Raw genomic sequence first — 19,556 nt, 5'->3', positions numbered from 1 at the left:
GGATGTTGATGGTACGAGAAGGTCACCATGGTGAGGTAAGTCTATTTCATTTTGGTTTGGTTATCTGGTTAACATATTATTTTGCTACCTGGTAAAATGGTGCAGGAATACATGATGACAGTTGAGGCAAGGTCAACTGTATGGATGAAGAGTATTGAGGGAAGCTCAATATCTGGTACCTGACAACTATGAAGTCAAGATGGGTCCATCTTGGAATTGAAGAGGTAGTTGTACGAGGAGATAACTTGAAGGTCAAATAAGATCACTTTCCTGAGGAAGCTATGATCAGTTGGAAGTTTGGGAAGGCTTAATGCAATGCCTTCATATTGAAGAAGAAAGTGATGAGCAAGAGAGAAGACCTGGATCCTGTTACTAGAGAAGAGAGGGCTCCATTATACCTCGAAAAAAAGTAGGCTCGATATAAGAGATGTGAAGGAAAGAGGGAGCCATGTAGCTATAGCTGATACTCTGATGAAAACAAGCTATAAGTTGTTGACTTCCTCAGTGTAAAAGGAATTCCGAAATCTCCTCTGGTTTTGAGAGGGAGACAAATGAGTCTCCTTGAATAAGGAGCAAGGATCTATTATGAAGAATAAGGGAGAATAGGGATGTCCTCTTGATTTGAGAAGGAGTAATATTTGATATAACATGTGCATTCTTCTCTTCAGGGAATGAAGAGAAAATGACGGAGGATTGGATAAGCATCTATGGTTTCCTTGAGGATAGACCACCCAAGAAAGGAAAGGGGACCGATATTCCTTGAGGATTTGAATCCAAGAGAGGCAGTAGTCTCGGGGACCAACACTCTTTGAGGATAGGACAATAATCCAAAAGAATAGTAGTCGAAGAGGACCGATATTCTTTGAGGACTCAGGGAGGGAGATCCAAGATAAGAATAGTCCTAAAAGGACATACCTTGTGGAGATCTGGATGGGGTATGTACGTTAGAGAGGTAGTGCGGTATCGCACATAAAACCTCCCAACATAATGCTCTTGAATTAAAGAAGAGCTTGTCCAGTTAGGCCTCAGGGACAGTGCTGGTCATGATGATGATGCTTACAGTATGGCTTATCAATTTGACTCTTCTTGAGAACTCTTTAGTTTGAGATATGATGTTGTACTAATTGTACAATTATGAGTACCTCCCTAGTTAAGAGGGAGTGTTGAGAAATGTAACTAGTTTTGGTCTTTATAATCGTTGTACTCATTTCAATATGTATCCTATGTAACAAACAAGAAAAGAAGAAAGAAAAATATTGTTATTAAAGCATGGGTTTCATGCTCATTATTGATGGTTTTTTAGGTAAAAGCATATTTGTATATTTTGTCATCTAGAATAATGTTATATTAATAAAGTGCTAATGAGGAGGTAATTTAGGTGGTTTCTAACTGCATCAAATGGGTTTTTCTCGGGCGGTAGGAGGACTGAAATTATACTCCCCACCCAGGTTCAATTTCAGCAAGTGACATGTTGAGCTCATATTGAGTATATTGTTGTAATGGATTTGAGCCTTGTTGAATGACATTGAGTGGTGAAGAATATCTGTACCCTTGCCTACGGGGGCGAAGGTGGGATGCCCGTAGGGCGAAGGTGGGATGCTTTGTTACATGGAATTTTTTCTCTAACTGCCAACTAATTCTTCTTTGTATACTTGCAGTACTAATTATTTTGGATAGTCTTTAAGCATTGACATGAGTTGAATGATATCATGTTTTTCTAACAGCCAGCTATAGTGACAGCCATACTTGTTCCCAAAATTTGATCAAATAACTATTGTGTATCTCATGAAATATTCTCACACCCTTTCTGTGGTAAAATTAATGTATTCAGCTGTGTGCTGAATCCTGATTCTTATACACATGCTTTTCTTTTGACAATTAGAGCATGACACTTACGCTATTTTATCAATTCAAAATATCATAGGTTATTACCATACGGATGGTTATCTAAATATTCAAGTCATTAACACGGTAAATTTTTTCACACGTTATACATTTACTTTGCTGCAATCCTATAACAAATTCTAATGCGGTAAATTTTTTAACACACCTTAAATCATTTGCTTCTGGTGCAATCCTAGAGTACTTTCTAGTATGGTAAGATTTTTAACACACTTTGAATCACCTGCTTCCTATATCAAGTTAAACTTTGCATGGATTTTGACAAATATATTTCAACAACTTTTTTGCAGGGCATCTCTTACAAGGAAGGTCTTTGTTCTCAAAAGGTGTGCACTACATATTACATATTTCTTTTTGATCATCAAGAGCATATATTGCTTTGCACATTTTTTTTCCTCAAGGGTCTCATTTATACTTATGAAGAGAAAAAGGGCCTATTACAATGAAATGTTTAGTGTTTTTTTCTTTCTGATGATAAAGTGCGTCTTATGTTGCATTGCATAATGGAAAACTACATCTTAAACACATTAGACGTTTAAAGACTGCCTAGTTTGTCCCTTTCTTCCACCATATGCTGGAGGTGTCAACATTTCAATCTTGGTTCCTTCCCCGACGATTATATGACTTTCCTAAAAAATTCCATTCCACCTGTAATTTCTCTTCGTGATTTCATTCTTTACATAGAAGAATTCACTCCTTCGTGTTGCATCATTTTTGCTGCAGCTTGGACACTAAAACCAAACATTTATACGTTGCTTCTACATTTATGAATTACTCCTCGACCTCTTCTTCATCTTTCACTTGAGCTAACAAGAACTCTCTCATTTTTTCTTCATATTAATTTTGGATCTAATTCGTAGCAGCTATCTTTGGTAAGTTCAAATTTCTTAAGGTGTTCACAAAATTAGCTGGATGAGTTTACTTTTGCTCCATTTTTTGTGCATGGGCTGTATTAATTAGGCTTTTCTTTGCCTTATTATAATTGGGAAACTTAATCCTTCCCTAAAATGGCTTTGTTGGTCCTTTTGATCCTCTAGTACATGGAGCTGGATTCTTCATGTTTTTGTCTTTTGCTTCAATATGCAGTCTTGATATATGCTTCATCTAATTTCTATAAATCAAACAGTTCCATTCTTTTTGTATCTAGATGGCGCACTTCTCCATGAGGGCATCCACTTACTCTTGTGCCAATTTGGTGTTCCAACACTTCATATACATTGGGATCATGGATACATGCCACTTGGACAGTTGATTCACTTTACATCTCATCTAATGGAGTGACTTTATCTGCTAGCCACACATGTGGATAAGGTGGTTATTCACACATCTATTCAATCATAGACTTATCCACTTGGAGGAGGTTGAATTGTGCATATTCATTGCTACATCATGGAGATTGTTCCACCACTCACACATGGACACACTTCTAGAAGGGTGAACTAGTCTATCTTACTATTCGGAGCATAGACCTAGTCTATCCTCAAGCTTAGAAGGTGCCCTTATCTCTTGGCTATTTTGGAAAAAAGTTGCTGTTGATTTTTCCAGTACAATAGATACAAGTACTTATTTCTGAAACTTGATAATTACTTCCAATGATGTAGGTGATTATTTTCTCTTTCAAGATATCATTAAGCAATTATACATTCAGAAATTCAACCATAGAAACACTAGAGCAATAGAGATCACAATGCACAAAGAGACAAGAAGATTTTACCCTGGGAAAACCCACAATGGGGGAAAAACCCAGCCAACCTTTTCCTTAGAGAATCAATGCAACAAGAGATACATCAAAGTCAACTAACCAGCAAGATGACCATCCACCAAGAGCCAAGTCAACCCTCCACAAGATCCAAGACAAATGTCCACAATTCTGTCCACAGAAGCTCTGCAACAAGGTCTCCAAGAGAGCCGAAATTCGTCCTGCAACTCTGCCTCAGACTTTGCACTATGCCACAGAAATATACCGCAGAAACAAGGTCTCCAAGAGGGCCAAAGTTCATCTTGCAACTCTGCCACATAATTTGGATTATACCACAGAACATATACAACAGAACTTTACACAGATCTAGACCTTCCTTTTGTCACTTGAGCGAGGTATATAAGATGGTCTTTCTTCTTCTGATTTTCGGCCTTCAAATACTCCTTGTCTTCTTCGCTTGAATAGAGATAGATGTGTGATCCAAAGTGTGTCTTGAGAGGAGGTCGAGTAGGCTGTTTATAGCCTTTACATGATCAGAATGGGTGTATCCATAGGCAGGCTGACATGATGACTTGGAGGGCCGACTTGGCACTTGTGGAGACAAAATACAAATTTCAAATTTTCATTTTTCCCGCTTTGATAAGGTCATGCCTTATGGAATTTCTTTTGAATATAAAACATATAAATATTCCTTTTCCTTGCAAGGATGAAGAACATACTTCAAATAAAATTTTCTTGTACAAATTTAATTTACATTTCATCATTACAAGTACAAATGAAATATTATGAAGACGGACCATAGCTACAAAAATTCAACAGTTGCACCTAACTCCATTATTGTATCAATGGTTTATTGGCTATTGGAGTTAGATGAAGATATAATTTATTTGTTTTCCTAAATTATTTTATTGGAGGAAGTTGAGAATCTCAACAAACTTCTTGCTACTTTTAGTAAGCAAGTAATTGAGAATCAAGATTACTATTTTTATTGTATTCCTTGGAGAGAAAAGTGGATCTAAGAAAACAAATATTATTTTATTGTACAAGAGAGTAGAGCTGATTTCTATATAAGGGTTTTCTCTCTCTACTGCAACTTTGGAATTATTGAATGGAAGAACTTGTGAGCAAGTTACTCCAAGCTTTGGAGTAAAGTAACTTTTTTGTCTAAATTATGGTTTCTCCTGTTTGTACAATCAATTTTGTAAGGCTTGTGATTGCAGTTTATATTATCAAAGCTAAATCTAGGAGCACCTTGTCTCAAGGAGAGGAGTTAAAGTCTTGGATATCCTATTGTGAATGAAAGCTTGCGCTTTGTTTTAGAGAGAAGGGTTTTAAAGTCCTAGACCTCCTATTATGAGTGAATGCTTAACCACTGCTATATTTGGTTTGGTTGTGGATCTCAAATTGTGAGTCCATTTCCCTCTATATTTTATAGTCTCTTGTTTACTAATACCTGGTAAAACGCCCTCTTAGATTGCATAGATGACCTCCATAGCCCAGGAAATAAGGCACTGAATCCTCTTTCATTCATCACCCTCAAAATCTTTAAAACTTTTCCCATTTCTTTTTGTTGTATTAGTTGCTAGGCTCTCTTCAACTCCATAGTGCATACTACACAAAGTGAGCCTAGTAGCCATAGGGAAACCCCATTTGACTTAGGTTCATCCTTTGTCTAAAGTGGAGAGGAGTGTTGGTGAGGTGACAGTGGCTAACCTCCCAGTTCCACAAGTCTTCACTTAGGTGTTGGGATTTTATATCTTTGGTTGTGAGACTCTGTGTTAATTGTTAGAAAATCAGAAAAGCAAAAAGATTTTATTATACTTGATAATTACTTGTGATGTTCTTGATTTCTTATTAGGTTTATTTCTATCTTCTTTCTTTTAGTTCATCAAGCAATTACCAAAGCAATAACACATAAATCAATGGACACCAGATATAGGCTCACAGTCAGGGCAAAACCCCTCTCTAGGGGAAAACCCAGTCAGTAATTCTTCTTTCAATAGTTTTTCTGATATATTCCAAGACTCTAGACCTTGACACAAACTTTCCTCCACACTAGGTCAACCTTCTTCTTCTCTTGCAAATGATCCTACTTGACTCTGCAACAGCAACAACATTTTCTTCGACCCAACAACTTCGACCTAGCTTTGGAGACTTTGATCTTCACTGAAAGACTTCTATCTTCACTTAGAAACTTTGATCTTGGCCCAATACAACTTCCAACACCAACAACTTTGACCTATATTAGCAGCAACATGCAATAACAGGCTACGGCATCAACTAGAGAACTTCAATCTTACAAATCAGGGCACGAGAGAGAGATAGATGCACCAAGATTTCGATTTTCCTTCCTTCCTTCTCTTAGACCAAACTCGCACTCCTTTTGCCTTCTTTTCTCTACTTCGCATTTTTTCCCAGCTTCAAGAGATATCGAACTTGCTTGTTGAGAGTGTGCTTCAAATGGAATTCGAATTGCTTCGTTTATAGTCCTTTGGTGAGGCCGACTTGTTCATCTTAGGGCCGACTTGGTATGGAGGCAACATAATTCATATTTGACTCAATACTTAACCTTTTTACATGATTCAAAAGCCCAAGAAAGGTCTCTTTAAAAGTACAATGACTCTATTAACTTAGAATAAATCCTAAAAGTCCTCAATGGGGACTTTGACCTAAAACATGATGACCCAAGCATGAAACCCATCCTTTAATAAGTCATAATAATAATAATAAAAATTATTTTCTTTATTCTTTTGACAAGTTCATTACATGATGACTCAAATATATTTAATGAAGACCGAACCTAGTTATATTTCCAACATTAACCATGCCAATAAATGTTATACCAAGTTCATGCTTACATATTTTCTAACAATGACACCGACAATTTTGCTCCAGATTATATGGTGTGCATTGCCTACTTGAAAGGTTTTCTTCATTTCATTTTTAATTGCAATTGAAATCTGATAATCTGCCAGCGATATGTCATCTATAACATGGCCAAATTTATGAACATCCTGTTGTCTTACCTTTGGGTTGCTTCATTGCTGAGGCATCATGAGCAACGCTATTAGAACCGGACCGATAGACCCCCTAGACTGGGAATCGGTCAGAATTGGACGAAAACCGGTAAAAAAACCGGTCAACCAAAAACACATAAAATATTCAAATTTTAAAGAAAACCACATATATTCATGTGCATCCATATGAATCCAAACCGTTTATACATAAATACGCAAAATTTGTCATTGATAGAGCATGTAAGGGTGCACATAACCAAAATAACACCGAGTGCAATCCATATTTGAACCGAAAATACATTAAAAAACAAGACCTAGATGGCCTCTAGCATCCAAAAAAATCATGCTACAAGAAATACCTACATGTCATCAAAATATTTACCTATATTGGGATTTTCGTCATCAATATCACCCTCTAAGCATTAAAATGAGATAAAATATGCTTAGCATGTCAATTCAAGATTTTGTTTGAGTGATGAGTACATTTTCCAGTAGGATCATGATAGAGGAGTTCAACAAACAATGCCACTAGCATCGAGGTACATATCGGGATTGGTGCTCTTGATTAAATGCTAGTTCGATACCCTCATACATGACAAAATCCAATGGAAACATTGCAATCCCCCCAATCTTGAAATATTGAAAAACTGTTAAGTTTGCTGGATTTTGAGTGTGATCTAAAATTCTACTTTCTCCATATGAAATTCAATGAGGTTAGAAGTTAGAACCACTCTCAAACATCGAAAGTCATTTCATTGTAATGTTAAAATTTAAGTAAAAGGATGAAAATGAAATATAAAAGAGAATGTCACTTTTACTTTAAGAATTTAACATTACAATGAATTGCATAGCAATAGTAGGGCCATAGGCTTGAATGTTAGGAACCTATTGTGGGGTAGTGCCCAACCAAGACAAAAATTAAAAGAAAAAAGAAAAACCGGCCTCACTTGTTGCGTTCTACGCGGCTTCACTGAATCGGTACCGAACTGACTTTTTGCCTCAAAACAGTCAGACCGATAGTTTCAGATCGGTTTGGTCCTGTCTTGATAACACTGATTACGAGAGAGATGTGTCTCTGCCTTGGAGCTGTTTTTCCAATCTCTTATATCCCAACTTGTGCAAGAACACCTTTATCTGAAATACACCAACTTTCCCAAATTGTGACACCCACATGCCCAACTAATGGGGTGGACAAAGTGACTTGCATTTTTGGCTGATTTTGATTTCCATTATCAATGATAGTATCCTTAGGAACAAAAATAGAATTGTCATGATGTAAAGCTGATTCCTTAGGTGACTTTACCTTTTCCACCATTGGCTTGGGTGCAGATTCAATGTAATTGTAATGTCCCCAATGGTTTAATTGCCCATGGGAGGACGAAATAATCTATCCAACCCTGTAGGCTATAGTCTTGATAAAGGGGGAAAACCCAAATTATCCAATTTTTGGGGGAAACATTGGGTAGATTTTGGGTTGGTTGGGGAAAAAGGCCCAAATTTTGGGGTTGCACTTACAACCCCTCACATTAAATGAAACCCCATCGAGAAATCTATAAATAAAGGAGAGTTGGAGCCATTTAGGATCATCGATTTGGATTTGATATCTTTATTTTCTTGAGCTGAGGCTTTGAGGGTTTAAGACCCCTTCTTCTCGATTAGCTTTGGTGGAGGTGATCCCACCCTTTCTAATCCTTTTGTCTAGTTTTGGTGGAGCTGATCCCACCCTACCTAGACACATTCTTTTCCTTGTTCTGGCATAAGTCTTTGGAGCAATTTTGGTTGGGTTTGAGGATTAAAGATTTTTGCCTTGTTTGGCATAGCACTAGCCTTGAAGCATCTCTGTTTTGGTTTGGAAAGGAGGAAGCAATTTTCTGTGATTTCTTTACCTAAGCAATATTAAGAATCGTCTGTTCCGTGGTATTTCTGAAGTGGATTAACAAGGTTCTAAGACAAACAATCGACACGCAATTGAGTTTTTTTGAGTGGCCGCAGGGCCGCAGCCATTACGCCGTAGCCGTAGGGCCGCAGCCATAACGCCGTAGCCGTAGGGCCGCAGCCATAACGCCGTAGCCACAGGGCCGCAACTGCAGGCCAAAACCAGGTCGAAGAGCTTGAGGAGAATTGCAGAGGCACACTGGTAAATCATTGAAAGTTAACATCTCTGTGGAAATGAAGTTGTTGAAGGAAAAAGCAGGGTTCTTGTCCATGACACAAAAGCACACCAACGAAGTCTTTATCATCTGTCCAACCACCAAGACTAGCTCAAGCAACAAATATTATCAACCTAGGGTTGACGTGAAGGTTTGGAGGCAAGGTATCTTACACTGGGGTATTTAAGGGCTGCTGCTACTCACCAGGAAGAAGACTCAAACTTCTGTATAGTAAGCTCAAAACAACACAGTGAATTAATTAGTATAGTAACACTAGGATGTGGTTAATGTTGAATTTTCTACAAGATGCACAATAGAAACCAATTTTCGAAATCTAATAATTACTACCTAATGACCTTCAAACAATTTATCTCTTGCCACTGATATCATTGAGCAATTATACACAGAAAATCTCAACAGTAAATGTAGTGGAAATAATAAAGATCATAGAAAGATAGGCATGCACAATAGAGACAATAATTTTACCTTGGGAAACCCAACCTTGGGAGAAAACCTAACAACTTTTCTTTTAGGTGAAATTATTCTTCAACAAGGTTTACAAATACAAATTGTCTAGAAATCTGTGCCGATATCCAAGTCAAAAAATACCAGTCAGACATGGATAAAATCAACAACAAGATAACACTGGTAAAAACCAGTCAAACCAATTAACTCTTGTCAAGTTCGGCCTTGTGGCTTCTAGAGTTGACTGCGATGAAATTGGTCAAATTTTGGTTTGCATCTCCTATGGTCAACCTGTGGTTGGTTGCGATCAAATTGGTCAAACTTTGGCCTGTCGAAACTATGGTCAACCTGTAGTTAACTGCGGTAAATTCTTCAAACTTCGGCTTGCAGCTCCTGCTGTCAACTTGCGGTTGACTGTGCTCATACTGGTCAGACTTTGGCCAGTGGTTGCTGTGATCAACCTGCGATTCACTGTGGTCAAACTCGGTCAAACAGAGAGAAACAATTCGTTCAAAAGCAGTCAATTCGTCCTCCTTTTCTCCACACGTGCGACTGTCCAAGAGACCTCAAAAATGAAGAAGAAACTTGCTTGGTGGTAAAAGTGAAACGTCACATCATTATTTATACTTGTGAAATGGGCTAAAATCAATGTTGCAAACATCGGCATTAGGATAAAATCAGCAAGGGTCCGGAAAACCAAAAAATCGTAAAAATTGGGAAAATATCGGTAAAAATTTGCAAACACTGGCAAAATTAAGATACCATAAAAATATTGGTAAAAATCAGCAAACATCGACTAGGCAAAAAAATCATGATTTCAAGATAAAATCGGGATGTTATTGAGATGTTCGCAACACTGGCTAAAATAAGCCAAGGGACACGTCCCTTCACTTCGCTGGGCTAACTTGATTTCCTAGGTCGACTTGCACTCCAAAAAATAAAATTTTAATTTTAATTTCCATTGGTTGACTTGAGACCTATTTGGCATGTGGGAACACCTCCCAATGCTACACTAAATCAACACTCCCTCTTAGTGAGGTAGGTGTTCTCCTTAGTTGACAACAAATTTCTCCTTAGCTGAAAATTCTTCTTGCTTAAGAAAAGTTCGTGAGTTTTCTATGTTGATGTATGTCTATAGATCTTTCCATCCCAGAGTAGGCAATGTGACTCATCACATGCACATCTATAGATCATTCCATCCTGGAGTAGGCAATGTGAGTATCCCGAGTGTTGATTTTTGTAACTATGATGCATAGTTTTAAAAACCGTTTTTAAAAACTGGTTACTGGTCTAACCGGCCGGTTAGCAAGCCCGCCGGTCTAAACCGGCCAAAAAACCTGGTTCATTAGCCCATTTCTCCTTTTTTTTGCCCTAATCGGTGCTAACTGGCCGGTTTAGGACGGAAACGGCCGGTTAGAGGCACGCCCACCGTAAAGTTAAAAAAGCGGAATTCTGACTGTGTTTTAGGGGTTTTGGGGGGAAACTAAGGGTGTTTTCCCTCCAAAAACACCCTCTCCAAGCCTTTAAGAGGCCCCTCTCACTCTCATTTGTCTCACACAACTGATTTGGAGTGTTTGTGAGTTTGTTTGTGAGCTTGGAGAGTGTTGAGTTTTTGCGCAGCTGAAGTAGTCATATTGGAGTTGGAGTTGGAGCTATTTTGGAGATAGTGTGTAGCTGTCAGTGGAGTTGCCATCTTCAAGAGGAGGCTAAGGAAGCTAGTTTGCATTTCCAGGTAGTCATCATGCCTCCAAAAGCCAGAGATACTGCATGGGCTCATTGTGATATGATTGATGGCAAAATGATTTGCAAATATTGCCAAAAATCCATTCAAGGAGGGGGTATTAATAGGTTCAAGCAACACTTGGCTAGGATAGGAAGCCATGTAAAGCCATGTGGAGCACCAAATGAAATAATAGGGCATATTAGGGCAGAATACCTTCAGAAGTTTGAGACTCAAGTCACTGAACCAATAGAGAAGTTTGTGACTGCAAAGTTTGGGAGTCGAGACTCAACCAACTGAGTTTGATCATGATGACTCATGAGAAGTTTCAAGTGATAATGTTGATCACTATTATAGTATTATCATATATGTAGACTGGAGTCTTGTAGTAGGCCACTGGCCCCATAGTTTGTAGGCTTTGTTTTTGCACTCTAGAGGCCATTTAGAGCCTCATTGCTTATGTATTTTGTCGATGATATGTATTGCACTCAGTGCCATTTTGATATATTCACCTTTACATGGTATATAAATGAGCAATCTTTGCATATTTTGTCTCTATTGGCTTGGAATCATGGTTTTAAATCTTAAAAATATTTTTTTTCATTAAAAAATAATTATTTAATGTATTTTTCTAAAACCGGTTCGTTTAGACCAAACCAATGCCGGTTAGACCAGTTCCGGTCGGTAAACCGGTTCATTAGGTGGACCGGTCCGGTCACCGGTTCCGGTTTTAAATGATAATGTATATTTGAGCCATTAATGTATTTGCAAGCATGTTCTTCATGCTAGAAACAAAAGAAAAATATTGGAAGATATGTTCTTCATGTCGATTGAAAAAGAGAAATTTAAATTTGTAAAAATTGAATTTTTAGGCTCCAAATAGATGAAGTCGGCCTCCTCCTAGTCAACTCGGCCCTTCAAATGCTCAGGTGAGCTCTAGCAAAAGATACGGGATGCGGTTCCACACTTGGATCCTTTGGGGGGGGGAGGATCGTGCAACAATGGTTCCAAAACTAGAAACCAATTCCAGTAACAATATAAACAAGTGAAAATCAACTAGAACCACCCTGTAGTTGTGTGTCCCTATTGATATGCCTGCATCTCTTAATATATCCATAAGATTTAACTCAAACTTCCAAGCATTGCCTGTTTGATATCTTGTTATTTTTTTCCGTAGAGAAGGTACCCATATCTTCATTATATGTATAATGAAAATACATTCTGCATATGCACCATAAAAAGGGTGCATTCCAGTGAGGCTCAGAGCCGATCAGTCATTGTTCATAATATTACCAACAAAATACAACAAAGTAGAAACCTTGATACTTTGTGAAAGTATCCTGATCCCAAACCATAGGTACTAAATAGTACCGCATCCAAAGCATATAAAGATGATAATTATATCTGCTGACAAAATGATTTGATATCTTGTTATTGTCTATGGGAATTCTTGTTTTCTTTGGTGTCAAATCTGGCAAACCATTATGCTAGCTTCCTAGTCTATTTTAGTGTTGTGCAGCTTAGTGATGGCCATGGTATTATCTTCTGATAGAAGTTCCATGGTTCTTTAAAGGCTAACCTACAATCATATCTTCTCCACATCATTAAGTGGAAATTCTGTACATTGCTTGCCTTATAATCTCATCTAGTACAGTCAATTGTAGATGTCTCAATATTCTTATGCCTTAGGATTTGCAAAATTTCCATAGAGTATACCCATGTAATCTTTCAAGAAATTACTTTTTTCTAGCAATTTCTGAGCCAGTATCACATTCGATTACTTACAGAATTTTAAGCAACTTAAAACATCCGACTTTTCTCTTAATAAGGGTTTTTGAGATTTACTGTCTTCTTATAACAGGGAAGATGTTATTGACTTAACACCTCATGTATTACAGGGGAAATTGATTCAACATGTGGCAGTGCTGTATACATTACAATTGGTTAAGCTTGATGTTTCCTGTCCACAGCATTCTCTTCAAGCAACTTCCTCAGCTTGGGATGTGACCCCTAATACATGCATTTTTGTGACTTCTATACTGGACGAAGTTATTTGTCGTAATATTTGTAGTGAAGGCTGGACTGTTGTTCTTCAAGGTAAGTGTGTTTTCAAACTGCAAAAGTTGGAGTGCTTTATGCTTGATTAAGAAAGAATTTTACCAGCATATGCTTGTTGATCCCTAGTTGAAAGTATATTGTTTCTGTTTGACCATGATGAGAAGATAGAATGACAGACTCATGAGACCTTCATCTTGTACCAAAGCTCTCATGTTAGAGTGTTAACTATGTTTTGAATCAATATTTCATTTTTTCAATACAAGTATGTAAATGCAATAAGATGATTTACTAAGGTTTGGGTTTTGCTAATGAGTAGCAGCTCCTTTTGTGAAAATTGTGAGACAGAAAAACACAAAGATAAAGCAAGCCAAAGATATCCTCTGCAGGATTCTCTTTCAAATCTTTTTCTTATGGCATTTCACGAGGCCAAAGATTAGAGGAACCACAAGTCTTATTTCAGAAGTCTTGAACAACAAATGTCTATATAAAGATTTACTATTTTTCTATACTTTATTCTCCCACTCTTGGATACATATGCAAATAAGGGAACTTTTCTCTACATATTGGTTTTAACTTGAATTACATATAATGAGAGGCATATTTATGGGGTTTCTGCTGATGTGACTGATCAAAATTTTATCTATTCTATTTTTTTAAGCCAAGATTGCCCTATTTGTTGTGTTGTTGCTCACATTCATTTGAGAGACATGTAAATGAAGCTCCAATGAACTTTCTATGTTGACAGTAGTAAGTCCTTATCTATTTACAAACAAGATGTTATTGTTGTATTTTTAATGATTTTATTTGATTATCTGCAAATGGGTTGGCTTGTTTGGTCTGCTCTATTTTCTGTCTTGGGTATTCAATTAGGAGCACACCAAAACAAAAGCTACAAATGTAGCAGATTGAGATCGGTCTTCTGAAGAACATGGCTCAGAACTGGTTCAAGAGGTTGTCAATTTTGGGAAGTGGGTAATGAAACTTCATATTGATCTTGTACAAGGCTTTGTAGTCGAGGCAAAGTTGTCGAAAGCCATCTTTCTTGGGTGCTAGTACGCTACTGCAATGCAAAGAATTAGGTTGGATCCAGCCTTGGCTGGCTAAGTAACACTGTCTGATTTCTTCATTCTTCCATATCAAATGTGTTAGTTTTTGTAGCATCGGATGAATATTCTAGTCTCGATTTCTGTCCACTATATTGCCTTCCCATTCTGCATCGGTATAACCCATCAACTTGACACCATCACCTCGATTATATCTGATCCCATACTCTATTATACCTCACAAATAATGCAACACATGCTTTGTTGCTGTCTAGTGCACCCTTTTCGGTTCAACCATGAACCGACTTAGAGAGTTTACCACAAAGGATATATCAAGCATGGTGTTGACCAAATACATAAGAGAGCTAGTCAACTGGCTGTATAATGTGGGGTCCACATCCTTCTCCTTGGATGTGTCTACCTTCCTCCAATTGGTTATCATGGGTGTAGACATGGCTTTGCAATATTCCTTCTCGAATCTCTTCAAGATCTCGATGCAGTGTTTCCCTTGTCCAAGGAAAATCTCCCCATCTGTCTGCTACACCTCCATTCCTAGAAAGTAGTGCATTAACCCCAAGTATTTCATCTCGAACTCCACTGCAAGGTCCCTTTTGCATTCTTCTATGAGCCCCAATGATACTGTCAAAAAAAAGTCATCTACATATAGGACAAGAATGAGTACCTCACCCCTAACCATCAAATAGTAGAGATTCGCATCTGCCTCACTCTTCACGAAGCCTATCCCGTATGAGTATCTGTCAATATGCTCATACCATGCCCTGGGAGCCCGCTTGAGCCTGTATAAAGCTCTCTTCAATCTGCACACGTGGGTCTCATTGCTGTGTCCCACAAAGCCCTCTGGTTGTTCAATGTACACTTCCTCTTACAATTCACCATTAAGGAACATCGTCTTGACATCCATTTGATGGATCTGCCATTCCATTTGGTGCTGCAAGTGAGATCACAACCTTGATAGAAGTATACCTAGCCACGAGAGAAAATGTCTCATAATCTCTTCCCTCCTTTGGAGAGAAACCCTTGGCCACAAACCTTGCCTTGTATTTCTCGGTGCTACCGTCTGCACCATGCTTGATCTTATAGATCTAGTGTGATCCAACCACCGCCCTATTTGTCGGTCTAGGCACCACCTCCCAAATGTCGTTTTGCATAATTGAGTTGTACTCCTCAACCATAGCATCCCGCACACCTACTATTGTGCCGCCTCCTAATAGCTGGAAGGTTCGCTGTCTACGAACTGACTAATCAATGCCATGTATCCAGTGTATCTGTCTGGTTGTCTCTACTGTCTCTTGCCCATCTTAGGAGTCCCCACAAACTACTGAGCATCCCTGAGTGTTTATTGAACCTCCTGGTTCCTCATGCCAACTATAGAAGGTGGAATTTGGTCTTCCACATACTCTTGATGCATCTCTCGTATCTGCTGCATCTACCGCTCCATTTTCTGTGAATTCTTTGGAACACTTGTACCTGAGCCTGTGCTCATACTAGTAACAATACTCATACTATCATGTCCTTGATTCCGTTGTTCTACCCTTGGAGCTTCTGATGGTTGCTCATTATGATCAATTGCTGCTTGCAAATCTTTGGACTTCTGATATGCCTTGTCCTCCTTGAATCAGACATATCTCTTGACAACTATCCTCCTGGTCCCTAGAATAAATATCTGGTATGCCTTTGAAGTCTCACTATACTCGACAAAGTACCCCTTATTTGCAGTTTGATCCAATTTGGAACTTGTTTCCGTTGGAATATGACAATAAGCCATACAACCAAATATTCCGAGGTGGCTGACATCTGGGTTCTTTCCTGTAAATGCTTCCTCAGGTGCCATCTTTCCCAACGCCTTATGTGGGATTGGTTTGAATATACACCGCAGTACTACACGCCTCTACCCATAAGTATCTTGGCATATCCCGGTCATACAACATGGCCCTCACTGCCTTTGATATTGCACGATTATTTCTCTCAGCAAACCCATTTCACTACGGGTTGTAAGGAACTGTCCACTCCCTCTTGATGCCCTCCTTGATGCAGAACTCCTGGAAGACTTTTCCTGTGTACTCGCCTCCATTATTTGACCAAAGAACCTTTATATTCCTACTTGTTGATTTCTCCACAAGAGCTTTGAACTCTTGGAAGCGACTAAAGACCTCATCCTTGGTCTTCAAGAAGTAAATCCAGGTCTTCTTGGAGTGACCATCAATAAAGGTAACGAAATATTTGTACCCTCTGAGATACTATGTCGACATTGGACCACATATATCAGAATGAATCAAATTAAGTATACCCTTAGATGTGTTGTCACTTCTTGGAAAAGTTGTCATAGTAAACTTCCCCAATACACATCCCTTACACACGTCATTGTGCTCCGTGCTCACCTCTGGAACACCTATGACTACCTCCCCGAGAAACTTAAGTGCCTCGTGGTGGATAAGGCCCATCCTCCTTTGTGAAAGCTCTCTGTGATCTCTTGGATTGATGCCGCTTACTAGTTTCTTTGGAGTATCCATTTGCAACATGTAAAGTCTGCAGCTCATGACTCCAATTACTATGGGTGACTTCCACTCTTGGTGCTTAATCAACACTTGCTACCCTCTAAAGAGTACATTGTACCCCTTATCTTGAAGAATATAAGTGGAAATCAAGTTCATTCCCATTCTTGGCACATGCAACACATCGTGGATTGGAATTGGCTTGCTAGACGCCCTCTGAAATAACGCTGTCCCCCTCTCAATTGGATTATTCTTGGACTTAGTCCCCATCTTCTTTTGGAATCTTATTTCATCCTCCATGTAGCTGGAGAAGTACTCTCTAACTCCTGTCATATGGAATGAAGACCCACTATCTATATACCAAACACCTTATGAGGTTGAGCTATTCAGACAAACTATGAGTGCTAACTTCTATTCCATCCGGTTGGAAAGCTCATCTGCATTCACTGAAGTTGTTGTCTACTTCTTGCCGTTCTTGTCACCTTTCTTTCTCTACAGGCCATTGCTTACATAGTGGCCAAATTCGTGACAACCATAACACTTGACCTTTGATAGGTCCTTCTTTTTGTGCCCCTTGGAGTTGAACCCTTTGTTGGATCCCTTCTTTGCTTTGTTCTTCCCTGTAAGAGGCACATTTTCCTGTTGTCCCTCACCTTTCTAGCTACTGCTACTAGTGCCGCTGATGAAACTATTAAGCAATTCCTTGGTAAATTTGACCATAGTCTTTCCCATGATTGAAGATCCCGCCTTCCTGTAATAACTTGTACAGAGACATCCCACTTCTTAGAAAACCCATTGAGGGCTATCCTAACAAGCTCATCATCCACAATCTCCTCACCAACACCTGCCAGTTCTTCCTTGACACATTTCACCTTGGTAAGATAAGATACAACATTTTCACCCTTGCTCTGTTTCGTGTTTCGAAGTTTCTCCCTTAGGATCAACTTCATGTTTACACTGGAATCTTGATAGAGTTTACAAACTGCATCCCACATCTTTTTCCCTGTTTCTTCTTTTGCTATATGAGGCACAATGTGGTCCTTTACCCTATCCAGAATAATGTGTTTGGTTTTTGGCATCTTCCTTCTTGTAGGTAAGGAGTTGTGCTATGTTTGCCGATGCGGCTACAACACTGGTCACATATTTCTTTAGCCCGTTCTCCTCCAAGATTAATAGGATTCTGGATTTCCATATGCCAAAGTTGGATGCTCTGTCTAATCTGTTCTGATCTCGTAAACCAGCTGAAGCCATTTCTTTGAAACCCTTGAAATAGAATAAGAAAACTCTAAGTAAATCTGGAACAAATAGATCTAGGTTTTACAACCCCTTGGTTTCCTCTCCTGTTCCCTGCGCCGAGCCTCTCAAATAACCTTATGTGCCTTAGATCTGCTCCGATACCATGTGAAAATTCCCATATCTAACTCTATTTCAGATTTATTGTAGTTATCTGGTTATTATTCTCCTATCTTTTAAATATTATTTGTATCAACAAAAAATATTTACTGTAAATACTGAATAAAAGCACTACTGCAATATTCACCGATTAAAAATTCACAAGAACTGAGAAAACCACACACATAAACTACTTGCCGTAAAACCCCCAATGTGGGGAAAACCAATTCTGCAGATGAGGGTTTTATTATTTCTTCAACAAATTTGTAATAGATAGATTACATAAACTGCTCGTCGTAAAATCAGTGTTGCACGAAACACCCCCCTGGGATCAAAACCTGAATTCGCGACTCGTACAGATCCGTGGGTGATCTGGCCCCAAAAATTCGGAAACGCAGACGGGGCCGGAAAAAACGATTCTTGGTCTGTGGGAACCATCTGGTCCGATCCGCTCCTCCGTACGCTCGAGACATAGTTTCGGGGCCAGATCACCTAGTGGATCTGCCACGGATCGAGGCTATCTCCGGGCGGATCGCGACTGCTTTTGTGGGCCCCTGGCAGTTTTGCCATGCGGACCCACAAATTTCATTTTTTTTTTTGTTTAATTGTGGTGTTTAACTTGGGTTAGGGAAAAGAATGAAGGGATTAAAAGTCTATTTCTCCTCTCATTTTCTCACTCTTGTATTTTTAGAGAGCTTGGAGAAGAGAGGAGAAAGAGAGGAGAGACTTGAGGAGAGCTTGGAGGAGTGAAGAAGGAGGAGCTAGGAGCAGTGAAGGAGGAGGAGCTTGGAGGAGTAAAGAAGGGCTTCCATCTACAAGAGCTAAAGAGGTAAGTGCAAACGCCAAACTCCCTCATTTTTTCGTGATTGTTTTTTGTATTTTTTCTCCTCCCTCTCCTACTCTTTCCCATTATTTCTTCTTGCTCATTTAATTGCAGGTTGTCCACCACCTATATTCATATTCCAAGATGGTGTTCTTTTGGCTTCTATGTATCATTCCACTTTTGGTTTTCATGATGGCAAGGGGGAGTAGGAATAGAAGGGAAGAAGAACAAGAGGATAGTGGTCCCCATATGAGTGACCCAATGTGTGATGAGGAGGAAGGGTTTGAGGAGGAAGGGGATGAACTTGAAGAGAAAACTGAAACATTAGAGGGGAAAGCTACATTGGCACCCTTGTGGAACTATGTGACCAAACTTGAAGGGGGAAAGGTGGTGGAAGCTACAAGTTTTTGTGCCCTCATGGTTGTCATGGAGGAAAACCATATAGTGGTTCAATGTTCATATACCCGTGTGAGGAGGCGTCTTTATGGGGTGATGGATAGTGATGAGAAAAAGGGTGTCGTGGGGATACAAATTTGCCCAAACATTTCAACGGAACAAGAAGAAAATACACCTAAATAGAGGAGGTTGCACAACAAAAAAGCAAGAAACAAAAAGCTCAATCTGAATTAAGTGCAACCTCTAGATTTGATAGCTCATCTCCTCATGGTACTTCTGCAACCTCTGGAGGTAGAACAATAGGGGATTTCCTTAATGTTGCTGGGAGGGATGATGTGGATGGAAAGATAGTCCGATTTCTTTGTGCTTGCTTTGTAC

At 39.0% G+C, this 19,556-nt stretch overlaps 1 protein-coding gene across 4 annotated transcripts in view; it reads left to right on the top strand.

Moving 5' to 3' along the window:
- Nucleotides 1–19,556, top strand: part of ITPK4 (inositol 1,3,4-trisphosphate 5/6-kinase 4) — a 415,945-nt gene that overhangs the window by 61,437 nt on the left and 334,952 nt on the right. For 3 of the 4 annotated variants that reach the window (XM_089432987.1, XM_089432985.1, XM_089432984.1), the window contains exons 2-3: nt 2,193–2,228; nt 12,852–13,050. In XM_089432987.1, coding sequence (XP_089289113.1) covers nt 2,193–2,228; nt 12,852–13,050 — 235 coding nt within the window. The remainder of the gene's footprint in view (nt 1–2,192; nt 2,229–12,851; nt 13,051–19,556) is intronic. The other variant, XM_089432986.1, reaches the window with a different exon arrangement.

This window comes from Pinus tabuliformis, chromosome 5_1 (assembly GCF_031772625.1).
Source record: "Pinus tabuliformis cultivar Carrire ecotype Pingquan chromosome 5_1, CPIR1, whole genome shotgun sequence".
In the NCBI taxonomy this organism is placed as follows: domain Eukaryota; kingdom Viridiplantae; phylum Streptophyta; class Pinopsida; order Pinales; family Pinaceae; genus Pinus; species Pinus tabuliformis.
Note: the sequence above shows the minus strand (reverse complement) of the source record. Positions and strands in the feature narration are given on the sequence as shown.